We start from the raw sequence: 15,482 nt of genomic DNA, 5'->3' as shown, positions 1-15,482 counted from the left end.
AATAATAGTAAATAAACAATTTAAATACTCTTAAGATAATGATAGTATTTATTTTAATTTATAAATTTATCAAATCAGCTTTATAACCTCTAAAAATAAACATACCTATTTATTTTATAATATTTTTTTAACTTATTAGTTAAAATAATTAAATTGAGAGATAATTTTTTATTTTAATATTTATAAACTATTTTAATATTTTTTTAATCTATTATGTTTATTTATTTTTTAAAATTTTATCACATATCTCAGTTAATATTATATTTAATAATTTTAATAATAAATATTTTTACAAACTATTTTTTGCACTTTAACAAAAAAAATGTAATTATTTAAAATTATAAATACTTATAAGCATCAAATTAATTTACATAAATTAAGCCAAATATCCTTGGTGTTTTCTTACCCAACAATATGCATGTGGCTCTTGTGTCAGCTACACCCATTGTTTTCATAGACCATATAATTTTCCTCTTGAAAAGATTTTGCATTTATTAAATTTTAGTACTCAATTTTGATTTTGTCAATTTCAAATTTTTATTTATAATTTAATCCAATAATTTATATAAAATTTAAAATGATTAAAATTAAAATTATAATTTATAAAATTAAAATTCTAATTAAAGATCAATTTGATTATTCTCTCAAAATGGTTAATTCAAATTTCTATAAAATTAAATTTTACTTCAAAAATTAAATCTAATAAAATTTACTCTTAAATAAGTCACATATGTATCCATTCTTTCAAACAATTCATATATTATTACCAACAAAATATCCTACCAAATAGTCTCTTATGCATCTTACAAAGTCAATCTTTTGTTCTTGCCATTTTTGTAGGTGGACTAAAGTCCAGGAGCAGGTAAATTAAATAATAGATAGGTAAAAATGATAGAGAGTTGTTGGAGAATTTTTAGGTTTATAATTAGGGATAATGTCAAAACAATATCTCAAATTTTACTCTTTTTTTATATAATTTTACCTCAAATTATTTTTTTAATAAATACACTTTAAATTTTGAATTTCATTGCAATTTAACCCATGGTTACACCATTCAATACTAACAGGTATGTCGACTAGCATTTTTAATCTCCCAAATTGATACTAATTAAACCAAATTTATAATAAGAAAAATTCATTTTCCGCAAAGCGACACCACTTCCGCTAAGAACATAAAACCATTAGCCACTAATTCCCCAATTTTATTTTAAATTAGATTTAATTAGTTTTAATTTGGTAGATTAGAACCTTTGTTAGTATTTCACGGAATAATTAATTAATAGTGGGATTCAATTATAGTAAATTTCAAAATCTAAGATATATTTGTTAAAAAAATTTAAAGTATAACTATAAAAAATGAGTAAAGTTTGAAAATTTTTAAACATTTTCATCATTATAATTAATAGTGGAATAGACAATAGGGTATAATCATAAATAAGTTAAAACTCCAATGTATTTTGTTAGGAAAAAGTTTGGATACAATTATAAAAAACCTCAAAGTTTGGACATTATAAATGTAATTTGTTTTAATATTTTAGAAATAAATTCATTCTCCAGTTTCAATTTCTTCCTCTCCTCTGTTCAATTTAGAATCTTTCTTGCTCTAACTTTGTTTCTTTCCCCTCCATTTTAGCTTCTGGCATAGATAACATAATGTAAGAGAACATATATTAAAACTATAAGGTACACATCATGCTTATTTATTTAACTCTTTAACTATTATTTGGATACAAAAGGAGACCAACCCTGCAGTCCAAACTATCCAGAAAGTCTTGCATGAAATTAATCCACTATGGATTACAAAGATGGACTCTAATCCATTGTCATGCTTAGGGCCACAAACATTAATTAAAAAAAAGGGAAAAGTCAACACAGCTTATAATTAATTAAACACCATCCCTTACAACTCCGTTCAATGTGGATTAATAATCGTTGATTAATGCACGGACGGCACAACCATGAGAGGAACTTTCTTACGAATGACCAGATAGAAGACCTCGCTCATGTCCAGGTCCTCGTGTTTTTGTCCATCAGGCAACTTCCAATCGAACAAGAAGAGGAGATTAGCCAACACATATTCAACTTCTTTAAGCGCATAGGATATTCCAGGGCAAAGCCTTCTCCCGGAACCAAACGGAATGTACTCTTTGTGTTGTCCCTTGAAATCTGCTGGATTGTCAATAAACCTCTCAGGGATAAAATCATCAGGCTTTTCCCATAATCCTGGATCCCTTTGAATTCCCCATGCGTTGATCAACACTCTCGTATTGGGTGGAATATCATACCCTTCCAGCTTTGTGGTCGCAGTTGTTTGTCTTGGAATCATTCCCGAAACATGATGCCTCAGTGTCTCTTTCACTATGCATTTTAGGTAGGTCATCTGATCAAGATCGGATTCTTCTACTTTCGATTTGTTTCCTACCACTCTTCTTACCTCTTCTTGGGCTTTCTTCATTATGCGTGGGTTTTTCATCAGCTCTGCCATCGTCCAATCCATGGTTGTTGCAGTAGTATCAGTTCCCCCAATAAACATGTCCTGCAATCAGTGATAGAGTCGGGATTTATTTTTAGTAGGAGCCAAAATAATATTTAAATGTAGTTGAATAAAATATAAAAATTAATTAGTAAAAAAATAGCTACACAAGCAGAAAATTAATTTACTAACAGATAAAGAAGAAAGAGAGAGATATACCATTAGGACAGCTTTCATGCTTTCACGAGTGAAATCAACGGTAAGCATGCCATTCTTTTCAAGTTGGAGAAGAATATCCACAATGTCTTTCCTATCTTCAGCCTTGTCCTGGCTTTTTGATACTTGATGTTCTTCAATCACTTGATCAAGGAAACCATGCAATTCTTTGGAAGCCTTTTTCACCTTCCCGGTGAAGCCTGTTAGAACATCGAGCCATCCCAAATAGGGAAAAGAATCTTTAAAGCTGAAACTTCCCACAAGGTCTATTGCTCCCCTAACCAAATCCCCTGAACTGCTCTGATGACCACTTTCATTATCATATACTGTACCAAGAGCTGATCTTGATACGATGTTGTTGGAGATAGTAACAAGCATCTCACTCAGATCAACTGGAGATCCTACAGCGCATGCATAGCGCAACTTCTCAACCAGCTTAGCAGTTTCTTCTTTTCTCACAAACTCAAAGTATTGCACCCTTTTCTGGCTCAAGAGTTCAAGAACGCACACCTTCTTCACCTGTCTCCAATATTCACCATAGGGACAAAATGCGAGGTTTTGGCACCCAAAGAACAAAGCATCTCCGGCGCTGGTCTTCGGTCTATCTGCAAAAGCAACATCATGATTTTTGGTGATTTCATGAGCCATCTCTGCAGTTGAAACTACAAGAGTTGGAACTTTGCCCAAATGCACAAGCATAAGAGGGCCATATTTGTCGGAGAGGGTTTTGAGGGATCGATAGGGGAGAGCGCCTAGTTGGTGAAGGTTTCCAATGATTGGTAGCTTTGGGGGTGATGGAGGTAATTTGAGTTTGCGAGTTCTATTGAACCTAAACAGATAAATAAATGATAAAAGGAGAAGAGAGGCAATGAGCAGAGGATTGAATGGAACAGTTTTGGCAAACTCTTGGCACCATTGATGCAACAATGCTACTGTTTCCATGGCCTTCTTCTAAGACTTTGGACTTGAGTTACAGAGTGCAGACATACAAGGCCGCTACCACTTTTTATAGCGGGGCAGCTACGCAAGGTAACAATAAATAATGTTTATTTTTCTTCTTTTTTTATTCAATTAAATGAGAAAAAAAATACAAACTTTGAGCAATATCACTCGACATATATAATGGTGATTAATAATAATAATAATATAATTTTGAAATCTTATTAAGTATTTATTTTGAATCAAATTAAATTAATAATTCAATATATAATTGAATGACAATTTTATAATATATAAGTCGTTTCCAATGAATTGAGGATGATTACATATTTTTGTATTTTTTCTTTTAAAAAGAAAATTATAAATCAGCCGTCAGTATTGAAAACTATGTAGTAAGGCAAAAGATTGTCATCTTTGAATAATTCGATTATATTATGAAATTGTCAAGTAGGTCCGATCTATGCATAATTTTTATAATTTTTCAAAGAACATATAAAAATGACTAGTAATAAAGGATGTGATCCTAGCTAATAATATAGTAATTTTCACAAAACCTTTGTCTCCTAATATGACCACTATAGTACGTGAATATTTTTTACCATTAATTTAATTTTAATTAAAATTTAAATAAAAAATTTACAAATTTAAAAATCGATTTCAATATTCGTATCACTCAGTTATTCATTATAGCACGTATAAATTTCTCCACTTGTCTTTACCTCAGATCATTACGTGATGCAACTGTAGACTCTTATTTTCTTCTTTCTTGTTTTCCAGCCTTTATGGACAACGAGGCAGGCGCCCCAGGCGCCCCACCAACTGATATTATTATTATTATTATTTCTGTGACAATAACTATGGACAGAAACACATGCATGGTGTGAAAACCATTAGCGGCTTCAAGAATCTCCGCAGCCCAGCGAGGCTATGCCCCAAATAATGTTAAGAAAGTTATTTTTATAATAATTTATTCCTAAGAATAACCCTTTTTTTTTTAAATTATAAATTCAATATGATCGTCCAACTATAATTTTAAAAAGAGAAAAAAATTGTAGGCTAGTCAAATTTGGAGCCTTGGGCCAAACAATTCAAACACCAGTCTAGAAGAGTAAAACTTGATGCGTTGTTGGCTGCCATTTCACTGAATTTTAGGCCGTCTCTCCGAATTACCCCTTCATTATTCCATCCTCTCTCGTTTTAGTTGAGTTAATTATGTTTGAGGGGAGATAAAGTTGAATAAAGTTTTATAAAGTAAAATTTTTTAGAGTTTTTAAATTTTTATAATTTTTTAGTGTTTGAAAAAAGTAAAATTTTTTAAAGTATTTATAAATTTAAAAAAAATTAACTCATTAAATTAATAAATTTTGAAAAAATTTTACTTTAAAAAACTTTATATTCTCCTAAACACAAAATGAAAGTTTTTAAATATTCAAAATCATTCTATTACTTTAAAAGAACTTCCTCTCAAACATGGTTCAGCTGTTCGTGTTCCAATGGAATAAAAAGTAACGTTTTTCAATTTTTTTTTTTTTTTCATGTTCTTTGGGGAACTTCTTAGTATGTGCCGAACTCAAGATCAAACAAAAGCACAGCAGCTAACACCAGAAAATATACCATGCTATAAGATTCAAAAACAGGGTACAACAGACGCAAGGCTCTAAATTAATCTAAACAATTTCATATTACTATCAAACAACTATATCAAATCATAAATTTATAGGATTTTTGGATCCCAAATTCCTCAAATTTATCTCTTCTCCAAAATAAATTATAAAATTCTCAAAATTAGAAAACCTATAATAAATTCTCATATTGTACTAACTAGTTGTTTAGGGTTGCTAATCAATGGGGTTTCAAGTAGGGCTGTGCATGGTTCTTGGGAGAACCGAACTGAACCGAAGAACCAAACTGAACTGATAGGAACGATATCGAACTGAATTTATTTTGATATTTTAGTTCAGTTCTGGTTCTTCATTAAGAACCGAACCGAAACAAAATTGAAACCGAACTAGAACCGTACCGAACCAGTATCGAATCAAGAACCGAATTTATATATATGCGTTTTTTTTTTTTAGATGTATTATATATTTTCAATATAATTATATATACTTATATATGTATATATAATTATGAACTAAATATAACTTAATATTACATTTCATTTTTCTATATTTTCTTAATAATTTTAGTTATAAATATATTAAATTACCTTATCATTTTTAATTATAAATATATTATTATTTTATATTAATATATATAGATATATATTAATTCTTAATTATATTTGTATTTTATAGTTAAATATTATATGATTAATAAATAGTTAAAATGTATATTATACGATATATTATTATATTATATAATATATTTAATCATAAGTTATATATGCATTTTATAATTAAAGATTATATAATTTATTTACAGCTAAAAGATATATTATATGATATATTATGTATTAATAACTCAATTCAAAACTTAAATGCTAATTCAAGTATGACTTTTTAAGGAAATAATTATATAAAATTATTTTGAGAATCGAGAACTGAACTAGAATTGTATCGAATCGAATTGAAACCGAAGAACCTAGAACTGTACCAAACTGAAACTGAAATAGTGAAGAATCGAATCCTAACTGTACCTAAATTTTAAAATTTCAGTTTAGTTTTAATTTCTAGATAAATTTCAAACTGAATTGAAACCGAACACCACTAATTTCAAGGACATGAAGAATCGGGCTGTATTGTTAAAAAGAACAATAATAATAATAATAATAATAATAATAATAATAATAATAATAATAAAGAATAACCTTCCATCGACTATTCATGAGCAAGGAAGATTAATGGTAGTCGCAGAAAAACAATTTTAATTAGCTCCTGGGATATAAGTTGCTAGAGGTAGTTCTTGTAGCAAGGGAATTGAATTATAATCGTGTATTATTTGAGGGTGATGCCAAGACCAATGGCCAGAGTACAGCGGAAACGATGTCCAAATCATGAGGATACCAGACCACTCAACAATGATTTTTCTCATCTTCAATTTTTATTTGGCTCGGCTCATATACGAACCGTGTTAAGCATGAAAATAATACCTTCTCTCTCTAAGAAAGCTCTCACCTCTTTCCAAACAGCCTTTGTTTTTAGAGAAGTCCAGGGGAGTTCCGGCCATTTTGGCCGTCGATCCTCCCCCACCCCTTTGTTCAGTTTGCTTTTATTTGGTTTTTTTAGTTTTCTTCCTTTAGTTTTGTTTAGTTTTCTCAGCCTCTTGTTTTGGAGCCCCAGTGCCACTCTTCAATGGGGATTTAGTTAGCTTAAGGGGGTTGCTCCTCTGATGCTTATTGTGATGCTGCTAGAAGCAGTTTGGCTGGCAAGATTGGAAGTTCAGCACTGATGAGGTCATCTCTTCAGTCAGGAATTCGCATGCAAGGTCTTGGATGTGCCAAACCTTTTTCCGATCCATCCGGCATGGTCCAGGTTTCTGTTCTAAGCTAATGTTTGCTGTAAATTTCTCGTTTATCTGGTTTGCAAGAGTTTGAAACTGGAGACTTTAAGTGTATGTACAGGTTTTCACTTCTGCCAAGCTTCTCTCCTTCTAAAGGACGCTAAAGTGATGCCAGTGAAGGAGGCTTCCAAGTCAACTGCTGCTGAAATTGCTAATCGGATCTTACCCGTTAAGCCTAGAGCTCCATATTTATTGGGTTTAAGCCCTCTTTCCCTGTACTTGAGCTTAGGTGAGAGTAGTTTGTAGCTTTTAATTTTATTGTCTTGGGCCTCATAAGCATATTTCATCTAATGAAACACCTTTTCTGGTTTAAAAAAAAAAAAAGTCTACAGGTCCAGTCACTTCAGTTTTTGAGTAGTGTTCTAAACTTCTAATAAGAACGCACCCGGCCGTGCTTCTATCATTGTGTTTTCCTTTTCTGAGTGCCATCTATCTTCAAGAAAATTATATATGGTACACGCAAAGTCTCCTCCTTCTGCTCGTGTCCTCCAGCTTGCACGCTTAATGGCTTGTTCAATTTTTTTCTGATAAAAAAAAATCTTTCATTAATTAGCCACACCATCCATGATCATCAGACAATATTTTGAGAAATGCTTGTAGTTAGTAACTACAAGATTGGATTTCAACCCCTTAAAAACCCAAGATTCGACAATGTATTGGAGACCGCCCTACCGCCCACAAGAGACAAGTCTGGTAATTTTAGCTCTAGAGCTTTTTTTTTTTTTTTTTTTTATAGAATCCGCAGCCTCATAGATCATCGGCTAGTGATAAAACATCCTTCCAACATTAACTGCAAGTAATCTTAATAGTTCTTCAAGCCACTATCATCAAACACATTTTGCTGGGGAAGTTGATTCATGAAGATTTTTGCCACCACCGGAAAATTGCATTATCACTTAACCCTCAAAAATCGACTAGCAAGGCATAAAGCGTCTGCTAACCCATCATCCCATTCTGAACGAACAAACTCAACTCATAACCCAATACCCACTACCAGCAGAAACCCCGCAAACATGAATCACAGTCACAGTTCTCCAACAAAAAATAAATAAATAATTCCTCCATCCCATATTAATGGAGTGATTTTTAATTGCACACATGGAGTTGGGGTTAGTATAGGTACGGCAGAGCAGTGCCTGCAAATTAACCACCCACATTTAAGAGGCGGAGGCCTAACAATTTCACGAGGAATATTTATTTACATCCGCCGACCAACAGTCATCATTGCCCTGGGCCCGTGGCTGTCAAACCAAACTGTTCACCATTTACAATAAGCTTGCTTAAGCCTTGGTCGTCAACAATCTGGCGGTCACCTCCTTAATTGGTCCCTTGTAAAGAAGGGAAGCCTTAGTGCTTCCCGAGCAGTTAGCCTATCTGAGGGATCATATCTAAGCAATCCTTGCAAGAGATGAATCAGATCTCCAGCCGAGTGATCAACATGCTGCATTACTAGATTCCGCAATAACGCGGGTGGGGAAAAAAGTTAATAGAACATACACCACTAACCCTTAAAGGACTTCCTTGAAGGATTATACAATTCAAAACAATACTGACCTGAAGGCGAGGCAACTTCGTAACAGCTTTAATACTTTCCCTTGAAGTAGCACCTTCAGGCCAGTCCAGTCTACCCCTTCTGATGTATTTCTCTGCATGCCGACTGACCAAAATACAAAATAGATAATATTAAGCAAAAGAGAACAATGAAATGTGAGGCATCCGTGAGAAAGTTGAAGATAATATGCATACTCGACTCTCTTCAGCATATGCTGAGGCAGGGGCCCAAGGACCCTTTCCATCATTGCTAGGTGCTCCAGATTCTCATGGGTTTGAAATAAAGCCTCGCCCTGTAAAACAGTTGCAAAGTTGTACATTGTTAATATCAACACAACATACAATTCGCAGCAGTAGGATAAAAAAACAGTTCAAAAATTACTTGAAAGCAGAAAAGCCAAATTAAGATTCATACAGTGCATAATTCCACTAAGATGCAACCAACGCTCCATATATCACAAGGATAACTCCACCCAAGTCCTAAAAGAATCTCAAGAAGATTATCTTCTGCCAAATCATTTTAATAAAATAAAAATAAAAACAAAAACCTGAACACAGCATCAAGCACTTACCCAGAATAACTTCTGGAGCACGGTAATGTCGTGTGGATACAATGTAGTTCTGATCTTGGCGCTCATAAGTAGTACTACCAAAATCAATCACCTTAATAGCACTCGACTTTGGGACTCTCTTAACGTAGGAGCCTTCCTTTGGTGATCGGGACAAACCCTACAGACCCCAGGATAACATGAATATTCTACTCTTATGAAAGTCGCACAAACCAAATTCAAAGTAATTTATTGACAAAAAAAAAAACTGCAAGAATTAAAATAAACAAACATTAAGACACCAATAAGGGTATTACCTTGTAATCAGGAACTCTCACATAATCAGGAGAAACTAGAAGAATGTTCTCAGGTTTCAAGTCAGTATGAATCAGACGCAAGTCATGCATAACTGCAAAATTCAACAAACACCAACAACACAAGTCATATGGATACCAATATAACTGTAACAGCCCTCCACCAAACCTATTAAATTAATACAACTATTAACAAATAAATTTCTGAACCATTTAAATTTAGTTGGAAGAAACAGATGTGACAGGTTACTTCTCAATAAGAAAACTGTATTTTCTGTGTGTGAAAAAAGCACATCTCATAATCATGTATAAAAATCATACCATAGAACCCTCAATTAAAATGTTAACAAGGAAAAAAGAAAAATGCAATGAGTCATGGGAAGAAACTAGCTTAAGTAATTACTACACACATGCTACACATTCCAACAGTTGTCCTCCAATCCCACGGACAAGATCAATGGGAAATGAGCGATAATTGTTTTTGCGAAGAAAATCGTATAAGCTTGGTCCAAGCTTCTCAAAAACCTGTTGAAACCATTTACATCCACCCACAAGTCTTAATCCCCAAATCATTTATGAATTGGGGAAATTAATCCATCACAAGTCAATCATATACTTACAATACAGATATGGTTACGATAGTCAAACCAGTTCCGTATTTGCACACAACTGCAAGGAATAAACCCATTTAACCACTGACATAGCATTTAAGAAAACTTGTTACATTGCCTGCAATTGCCAATAAGACAAGGAGAGATCTGTTAAGAGAACTCACCGATTTCCACCTTTATCATGTTTACCAAGCTGTTGCAGCACTTCAATCTCTATCATAGCTGCTTCACGATACTTCTTAATCTCTATCATAGCTGTTACATTTAAGAGCCGCTGACTTGTATATTTTGTTTAGAATTTTGAAACTGCTTTTTTTTTTCCTAAATAAATAAATATTTTCAAAAATGTAATTTAAAAATAATATATATTTTTTATTTTCAATTTTTCCTCAGCAATAATTATAATTTAAATTTTTTTTAAAATAATGTTTTCCTCAATAATAATTTAAATAATAGTAAATAAACAATTTAAATACTCTTAAGATAATGATGGTGTTTATTTTAAATTATAAATTTATCAAATCAGCTTTACAACCTCTAAAAATAAACATACCTATTTATTTTATAATATTTTTTTTAATTTCTTAGTTAAAATAATTAAATTGAGAGATCAAATTTTTATTTTAATATTTATAAATTATTTTAATATTTTTTTAATCTATTACGTTCATTTAATTTTTAAAATTTTATCACATATCTCAGTTAATATTATATTTAATAATTTTAGTAATAAATATTTTTACAAACTATTTTTTGCACTTTAACAAAAAAAATGTAATTATTTAAAATTATAAATACTTATAAGCATCAACTTAATTTACATAAATTAAGCCAAATATCCTTGGTGTTTTCTTACCCAACAATATGCATGTGGCTCTTGTTTCAGCTACACCCATTGTTTTCATAGTCTAAGTCTCACAAAACATATCATTTTCCTCTTGAAAAGATTTTGCATTTATTAAATTTTAGTACTCAATTTTGATTTTGTCAATTTCAAATTTTTATTTATAATTTAATCCAATAATTTATATAAAATTTAAAATGATTAAAATTAAAATTATAATTTATAAAATTAAAATTCTAATTAAAGATCAATTTGATTATTCTCTCAAAATGGTTAATTCAAATTTCTATAAAATTAAATTTTACTTCAAAAATTAAATCTAATAAAATTTACTCTTAAATAAGTCACATATGTGTCCATTCTTTCAAACAATTCATATATTACCAACAAAATATCCTACCAAATAGTCTCTCGTGCATCTTACAAAGTCAATCTTTTGTTCTTGCCATTTTTGTAGGTGGACTAAAGTCCAGGAGCAGGTAAATTAAATAATAGATAGGTAAAAATGATAGAGAGTTGTTGGAGAATTTTTAGGTTTATAATTAGGGATAATGTCAAAACAATATCTCAAATTTTACTCTTTTTTTAAATTGTACCTCAAATTATATATATATTTTTAATAAAAATATACTAAATTATTAATTTTGTTAAAATTATACTATATTCTTTATTCAACCATCAATTATAACAGATTTTGACAAATTAGCATAGAAAAATGTTCAAAAAATATTAAATTTCTTCTTTTTTTTTATAATTTTACCTCAAATTATTTTTTTAATAAATACACTTTAAATTTTAAATTTCATTGCAATTTAACCCATCATTACACCGTTCAATACTAACAGATATGTCGACTAGTATTTTTAATCTCTCAAATTGATACTAATTAAACTAAATTTATAATAAGAAGAATTCATTTTCCACAAAGGGACACCACTTCCGCTAAGAATATAGAACCATTAGCCACTAATTCCCCAATTTTATTTTAAATTAAATTTAATTAATTTTAATTTAGGAGATTATAACCTTTATTAGTATTTAACGAACAATTAATAGTGGGATTCAATTGTAGTAAATTTCAAAATTCAATATATATTTGTTAAAAAAAATTAAAGTACAACTATAAAAAAGGGTAAAGTTTGAAAATTTTTAAATATTTTCATCATTATAATTAACAGTGAAATAGACGATAGGGTATAATTATAAATAAGTTAAAACTTCAATGTATTTTGTTAGGAAAAAGTTTGAATACAATTATAAAAAACCTCAAAATTTGGACATTATAAATGTAATTTGTTTTAATATTTTAGACATAAATTCATTCTCCAGTCTCAATTTCTTCCTCTCCTCTGTTCAATTTAGAATCTTTCTTGCTCTAACTTTGTTTCTTTCCACTCCATTTTAGCCTCTGGCATAGATAACATAATGTAAGAGAACATATATTAAAACTATAAGGTACACATCATGCTTATTTAACTCTTTAAATATTATTTGGATACAAAAGGAGATCAACCCTGCAGTCCAAACTATCCAGAAAATCTTGCATGAAATTAATCCACTATGGATTATAAAGATGGACTCTAATCCATTGTCACGCTTAGGGCCACAAACATTAATTAAAAAAAAGGGAAAAGTCAACACAGCTTATAATTAATTAAACACCATCCCTTACAATTCCGTTCAATGTGGATTAATAATCGTTGATTAATGCACGGACGGCACAACCATGAGAGGAACTTTCTTACGAATGACCAGATAGAAGACCTCGCTCATGTCCAGGTCCTCGTGTTTTTGTCCATCAGGCAACTTCCAATCGAACAAGAAGAGGAGATTAGCCAACACATATTCAACTTCTTTAAGCGCATAGGATATTCCAGGGCAAAGCCTTCTCCCGGAACCAAACGGAATGTACTCTTTGTGTTGTCCCTTGAAATCTGCTGGATTGTCAATAAACCTCTCAGGGATAAAATCATCAGGCTTTTCCCATAATCCTGGATCCCTTTGAATTCCCCATGCGTTGATCAACACTCTCGTATTGGGTGGAATATCATACCCTTCCAGCTTTGTGGTCGCAGTTGTTTGTCTTGGAATCATTCCCGAAACATGATGCCTCAGTGTCTCTTTCACTATGCATTTTAGGTAGGTCATCTGATCAAGATCGGATTCTTCTACTTTCGATTTGTTTCCTACCACTCTTCTTACCTCTTCTTGGGCTTTCTTCATTATGCGTGGGTTTTTCATCAGCTCTGCCATCGTCCAATCCATGGTTGTTGCAGTAGTATCAGTTCCCCCAATAAACATGTCCTGCAATCAGTGATAGAGTCGGGATTTATTTTTGGTAGGAGCCAAAATAATATTTAAATGATTTATATTTATAAAAATATATTTAATATATTAGTTAAACGTCAAAATAAACAGCATAAACTTAATATTTTGAACCACAACATTACATATTGAAATAGGTAAGTAGTTGAATAAAATATAAAAATTAATTAGTAAAAAAATAGCTACACAAGCAGAAAATTAATTTACTAACAGATAAAGAAGAGAGAGAGAGATATACCATTAGGACAGCTTTCATGCTTTCACGAGTGAAATCAACGGTAAGCATGCCATTCTTTTCAATTTGGAGAAGAATATCCACAATGTCTTTCCTATCTTCAGCCTTGTCCTGGCTTTTTGATACTTGATGTTCTTCAATCACCTGATCAAGGAAACCATGCAATTCTTTGGAAGCCTTTTTCACCTTCCCGGTGAAGCCTGTTAGAACATCGAGCCATCCCAAATAGGGAAAAGTATCTTTAAAGCTGAAACTTCCCACAAGGTCTATTGCTCCCCTAACCAAATCCCCTGAACTGCTCTGATGACCACTTTCATTATCATATACTGTACCAAAAGCTGATCTTGATACGATGTTGTTGGAGGTTGTAACAAGTATCTCACTCAGATCAACTGGAGATCCTACAGCGCATGCATAGCGCAACTTCTCCACCAGCTTAGCAGTTTCTTCTTTTCTCACAAACTCAAAGTCTTGCACCCTTTTCTGGCTCAAGAGTTCAAGAACGCACACCTTCTTCACCTGTCTCCAATATTCACCATAGGGACAAAATGCGAGGTCTTGGCACCCAAAGAGCAAAGCATCTCCGGCGCTGGTCTTCGGTCTATCTGCAAAAGCAACATCATGATTTTTGGTGATTTCATGAGCCATCTCTGCAGTTGAAACTACAAGAGTTGGAACTTTGCCCAAATGCACAAGCATAAGAGGGCCATATTTGTCGGAGAGGGTTTTGAGGGATCGATAGGGGAGAGCGCCTAGTTGGTGAAGGTTTCCAATGATTGGTAGCTTTGGGGGTGATGGAGGTAATTTGAGTTTGCGAGTTCTATTGAACCTAAACAGATAAATAAATGATAAAAGGAGAAGAGAGGCAATGAGCAGAGGATTGAATGGAACAGTTTTGGCAAACTCTTGGCACCATTGATGCAACAATGCTACTGTCTCCATTGCCTTCTTCTAAGACTTTGGACTTGAGTTACAGAGTGCAGACATACAAGGCCGCTACCACTTTATATAGCAGGGCAGCTGCGCAAGGTAACAATAAATAATGTTTATTTTTCTTCTTTTTTTTTTCAATTAAATGAGAAAAAAAAATACAAACTTTGAGCAATATCACTTGACATATATAATGGTGATTAATAATAATAATATAAATTTGAAATCTTATTAAGTATTTATTTTGAATCATATTAAATTAATAATTCAATATATAATTGAATGAAATTTTTATAATAGATAAGTCGTTTCCAATGAATTGAGGATGATCACATATTTTTGTATTTTTTCTTTTAAAAAGAAAATTATAAATCAGCAGTCAGTATTCAAAACTATGTAAGGCAAAAGATTGTCATCTTTGAACAATTCGATTATATGATGAAATTGTCAAGTAGGTCCTGTACATGTCGAGCTATGCATAATTACTGCCCTTTGTTATAATTTTTCAAAGAACATATAAAAATGACTAGTAACAAAGGATGTGATCCTAGCTAATAATATAGTAATTTTCACAAAATCTTAGTCTCCTAATATGACTAGTATAGTACGTGAATATTTTTTTACCATTAATTTGATTTTAATTAAAATTTAAATAAAAATTTTACAAATTTAAAAATCGATTTCAATATTCCTATCACTCAGTTATTCATTATAGCACGTTTAAATTTCTCCACTTCTGTTTACCTCAGATCATTACGTGATGCAATTGTACACTCTTATTTTCTTCTTTCTTGTTTTCCAGCCTTTATGGACAACGAGGCAGGCGCCCCACCAACTGATATTATTATTATTACAAAAATGCTACACAGCTCAAATTGAGTTAGCTTAAAATAGCATATTAGTAATTAAATTAAAGTTCATTACCATTTTACCCTTTTAATATATGAGTCATTTATAGTGACTTGTGAGCCATTTAGCTCATTTATAAGCCACTT

The 15,482-nt window shown here is 31.6% G+C and overlaps 3 protein-coding genes and 1 long non-coding RNA gene across 5 annotated transcripts; 1 reads left to right on the top strand and 3 right to left on the bottom strand.

The window, feature by feature from the left end:
- Nucleotides 1-1,670: 1,670 nt before the first annotated feature.
- On the bottom strand, nucleotides 1,671-3,684 carry LOC110646496 (cytochrome P450 71A1). The gene is made up of 2 exons (XM_058139662.1): nucleotides 2,693-3,684; nucleotides 1,671-2,536 (listed from the first exon to the last, which is right to left on the bottom strand). The coding sequence occupies exons 1-2, from the start codon at nucleotides 3,629-3,631 to the stop codon at nucleotides 1,937-1,939; spliced, it is 1,539 nt and encodes a 512-aa protein (XP_057995645.1). The 5' UTR covers nucleotides 3,632-3,684; the 3' UTR covers nucleotides 1,671-1,936.
- Nucleotides 3,685-6,487: 2,803 nt separating this feature from the next.
- Nucleotides 6,488-7,585, top strand: LOC110638774 (uncharacterized). The gene is made up of 2 exons (XR_002491746.2): nucleotides 6,488-7,101; nucleotides 7,191-7,585. It is a non-coding gene; the product is annotated as an uncharacterized LOC110638774 (long non-coding RNA).
- A 677-nt stretch (nucleotides 7,586-8,262) lies between these two features.
- On the bottom strand, nucleotides 8,263-10,398 carry LOC110636805 (serine/threonine-protein kinase AFC2-like). 2 transcript variants are annotated; one of them, XM_058140133.1, is made up of 9 exons: nucleotides 10,318-10,392; nucleotides 10,163-10,211; nucleotides 9,953-10,067; nucleotides 9,546-9,637; nucleotides 9,253-9,409; nucleotides 9,096-9,160; nucleotides 8,876-8,973; nucleotides 8,685-8,786; nucleotides 8,263-8,586 (listed from the first exon to the last, which is right to left on the bottom strand). In XM_058140133.1, exons 1-9 carry the CDS (start codon nucleotides 10,371-10,373, stop codon nucleotides 8,439-8,441), a joined length of 882 nt encoding a protein of 293 aa, XP_057996116.1. In that variant the 5' UTR covers nucleotides 10,374-10,392; the 3' UTR covers nucleotides 8,263-8,438. The 2 variants fall into 2 exon arrangements, with proteins under 2 accessions (XP_057996116.1, XP_057996114.1); XM_058140131.1 differs by lacking the exons at nucleotides 9,953-10,067; nucleotides 10,163-10,211 and having other exon boundaries at nucleotides 10,318-10,398.
- Nucleotides 10,399-12,465: 2,067 nt separating this feature from the next.
- On the bottom strand, nucleotides 12,466-14,556 carry LOC110636806 (cytochrome P450 71A1-like). The gene is made up of 2 exons (XM_058139840.1): nucleotides 13,561-14,556; nucleotides 12,466-13,301 (listed from the first exon to the last, which is right to left on the bottom strand). The coding sequence occupies exons 1-2, from the start codon at nucleotides 14,497-14,499 to the stop codon at nucleotides 12,702-12,704; spliced, it is 1,539 nt and encodes a 512-aa protein (XP_057995823.1). The 5' UTR covers nucleotides 14,500-14,556; the 3' UTR covers nucleotides 12,466-12,701.
- Nucleotides 14,557-15,482: the final 926 nt, after the last annotated feature.

Source organism: Hevea brasiliensis, chromosome 17, assembly GCF_030052815.1.
Source record: "Hevea brasiliensis isolate MT/VB/25A 57/8 chromosome 17, ASM3005281v1, whole genome shotgun sequence".
In the NCBI taxonomy this organism is placed as follows: Eukaryota; Viridiplantae; Streptophyta; class Magnoliopsida; order Malpighiales; family Euphorbiaceae; genus Hevea; species Hevea brasiliensis.
This window is presented reverse-complemented; position numbering and strand designations above follow the sequence as displayed.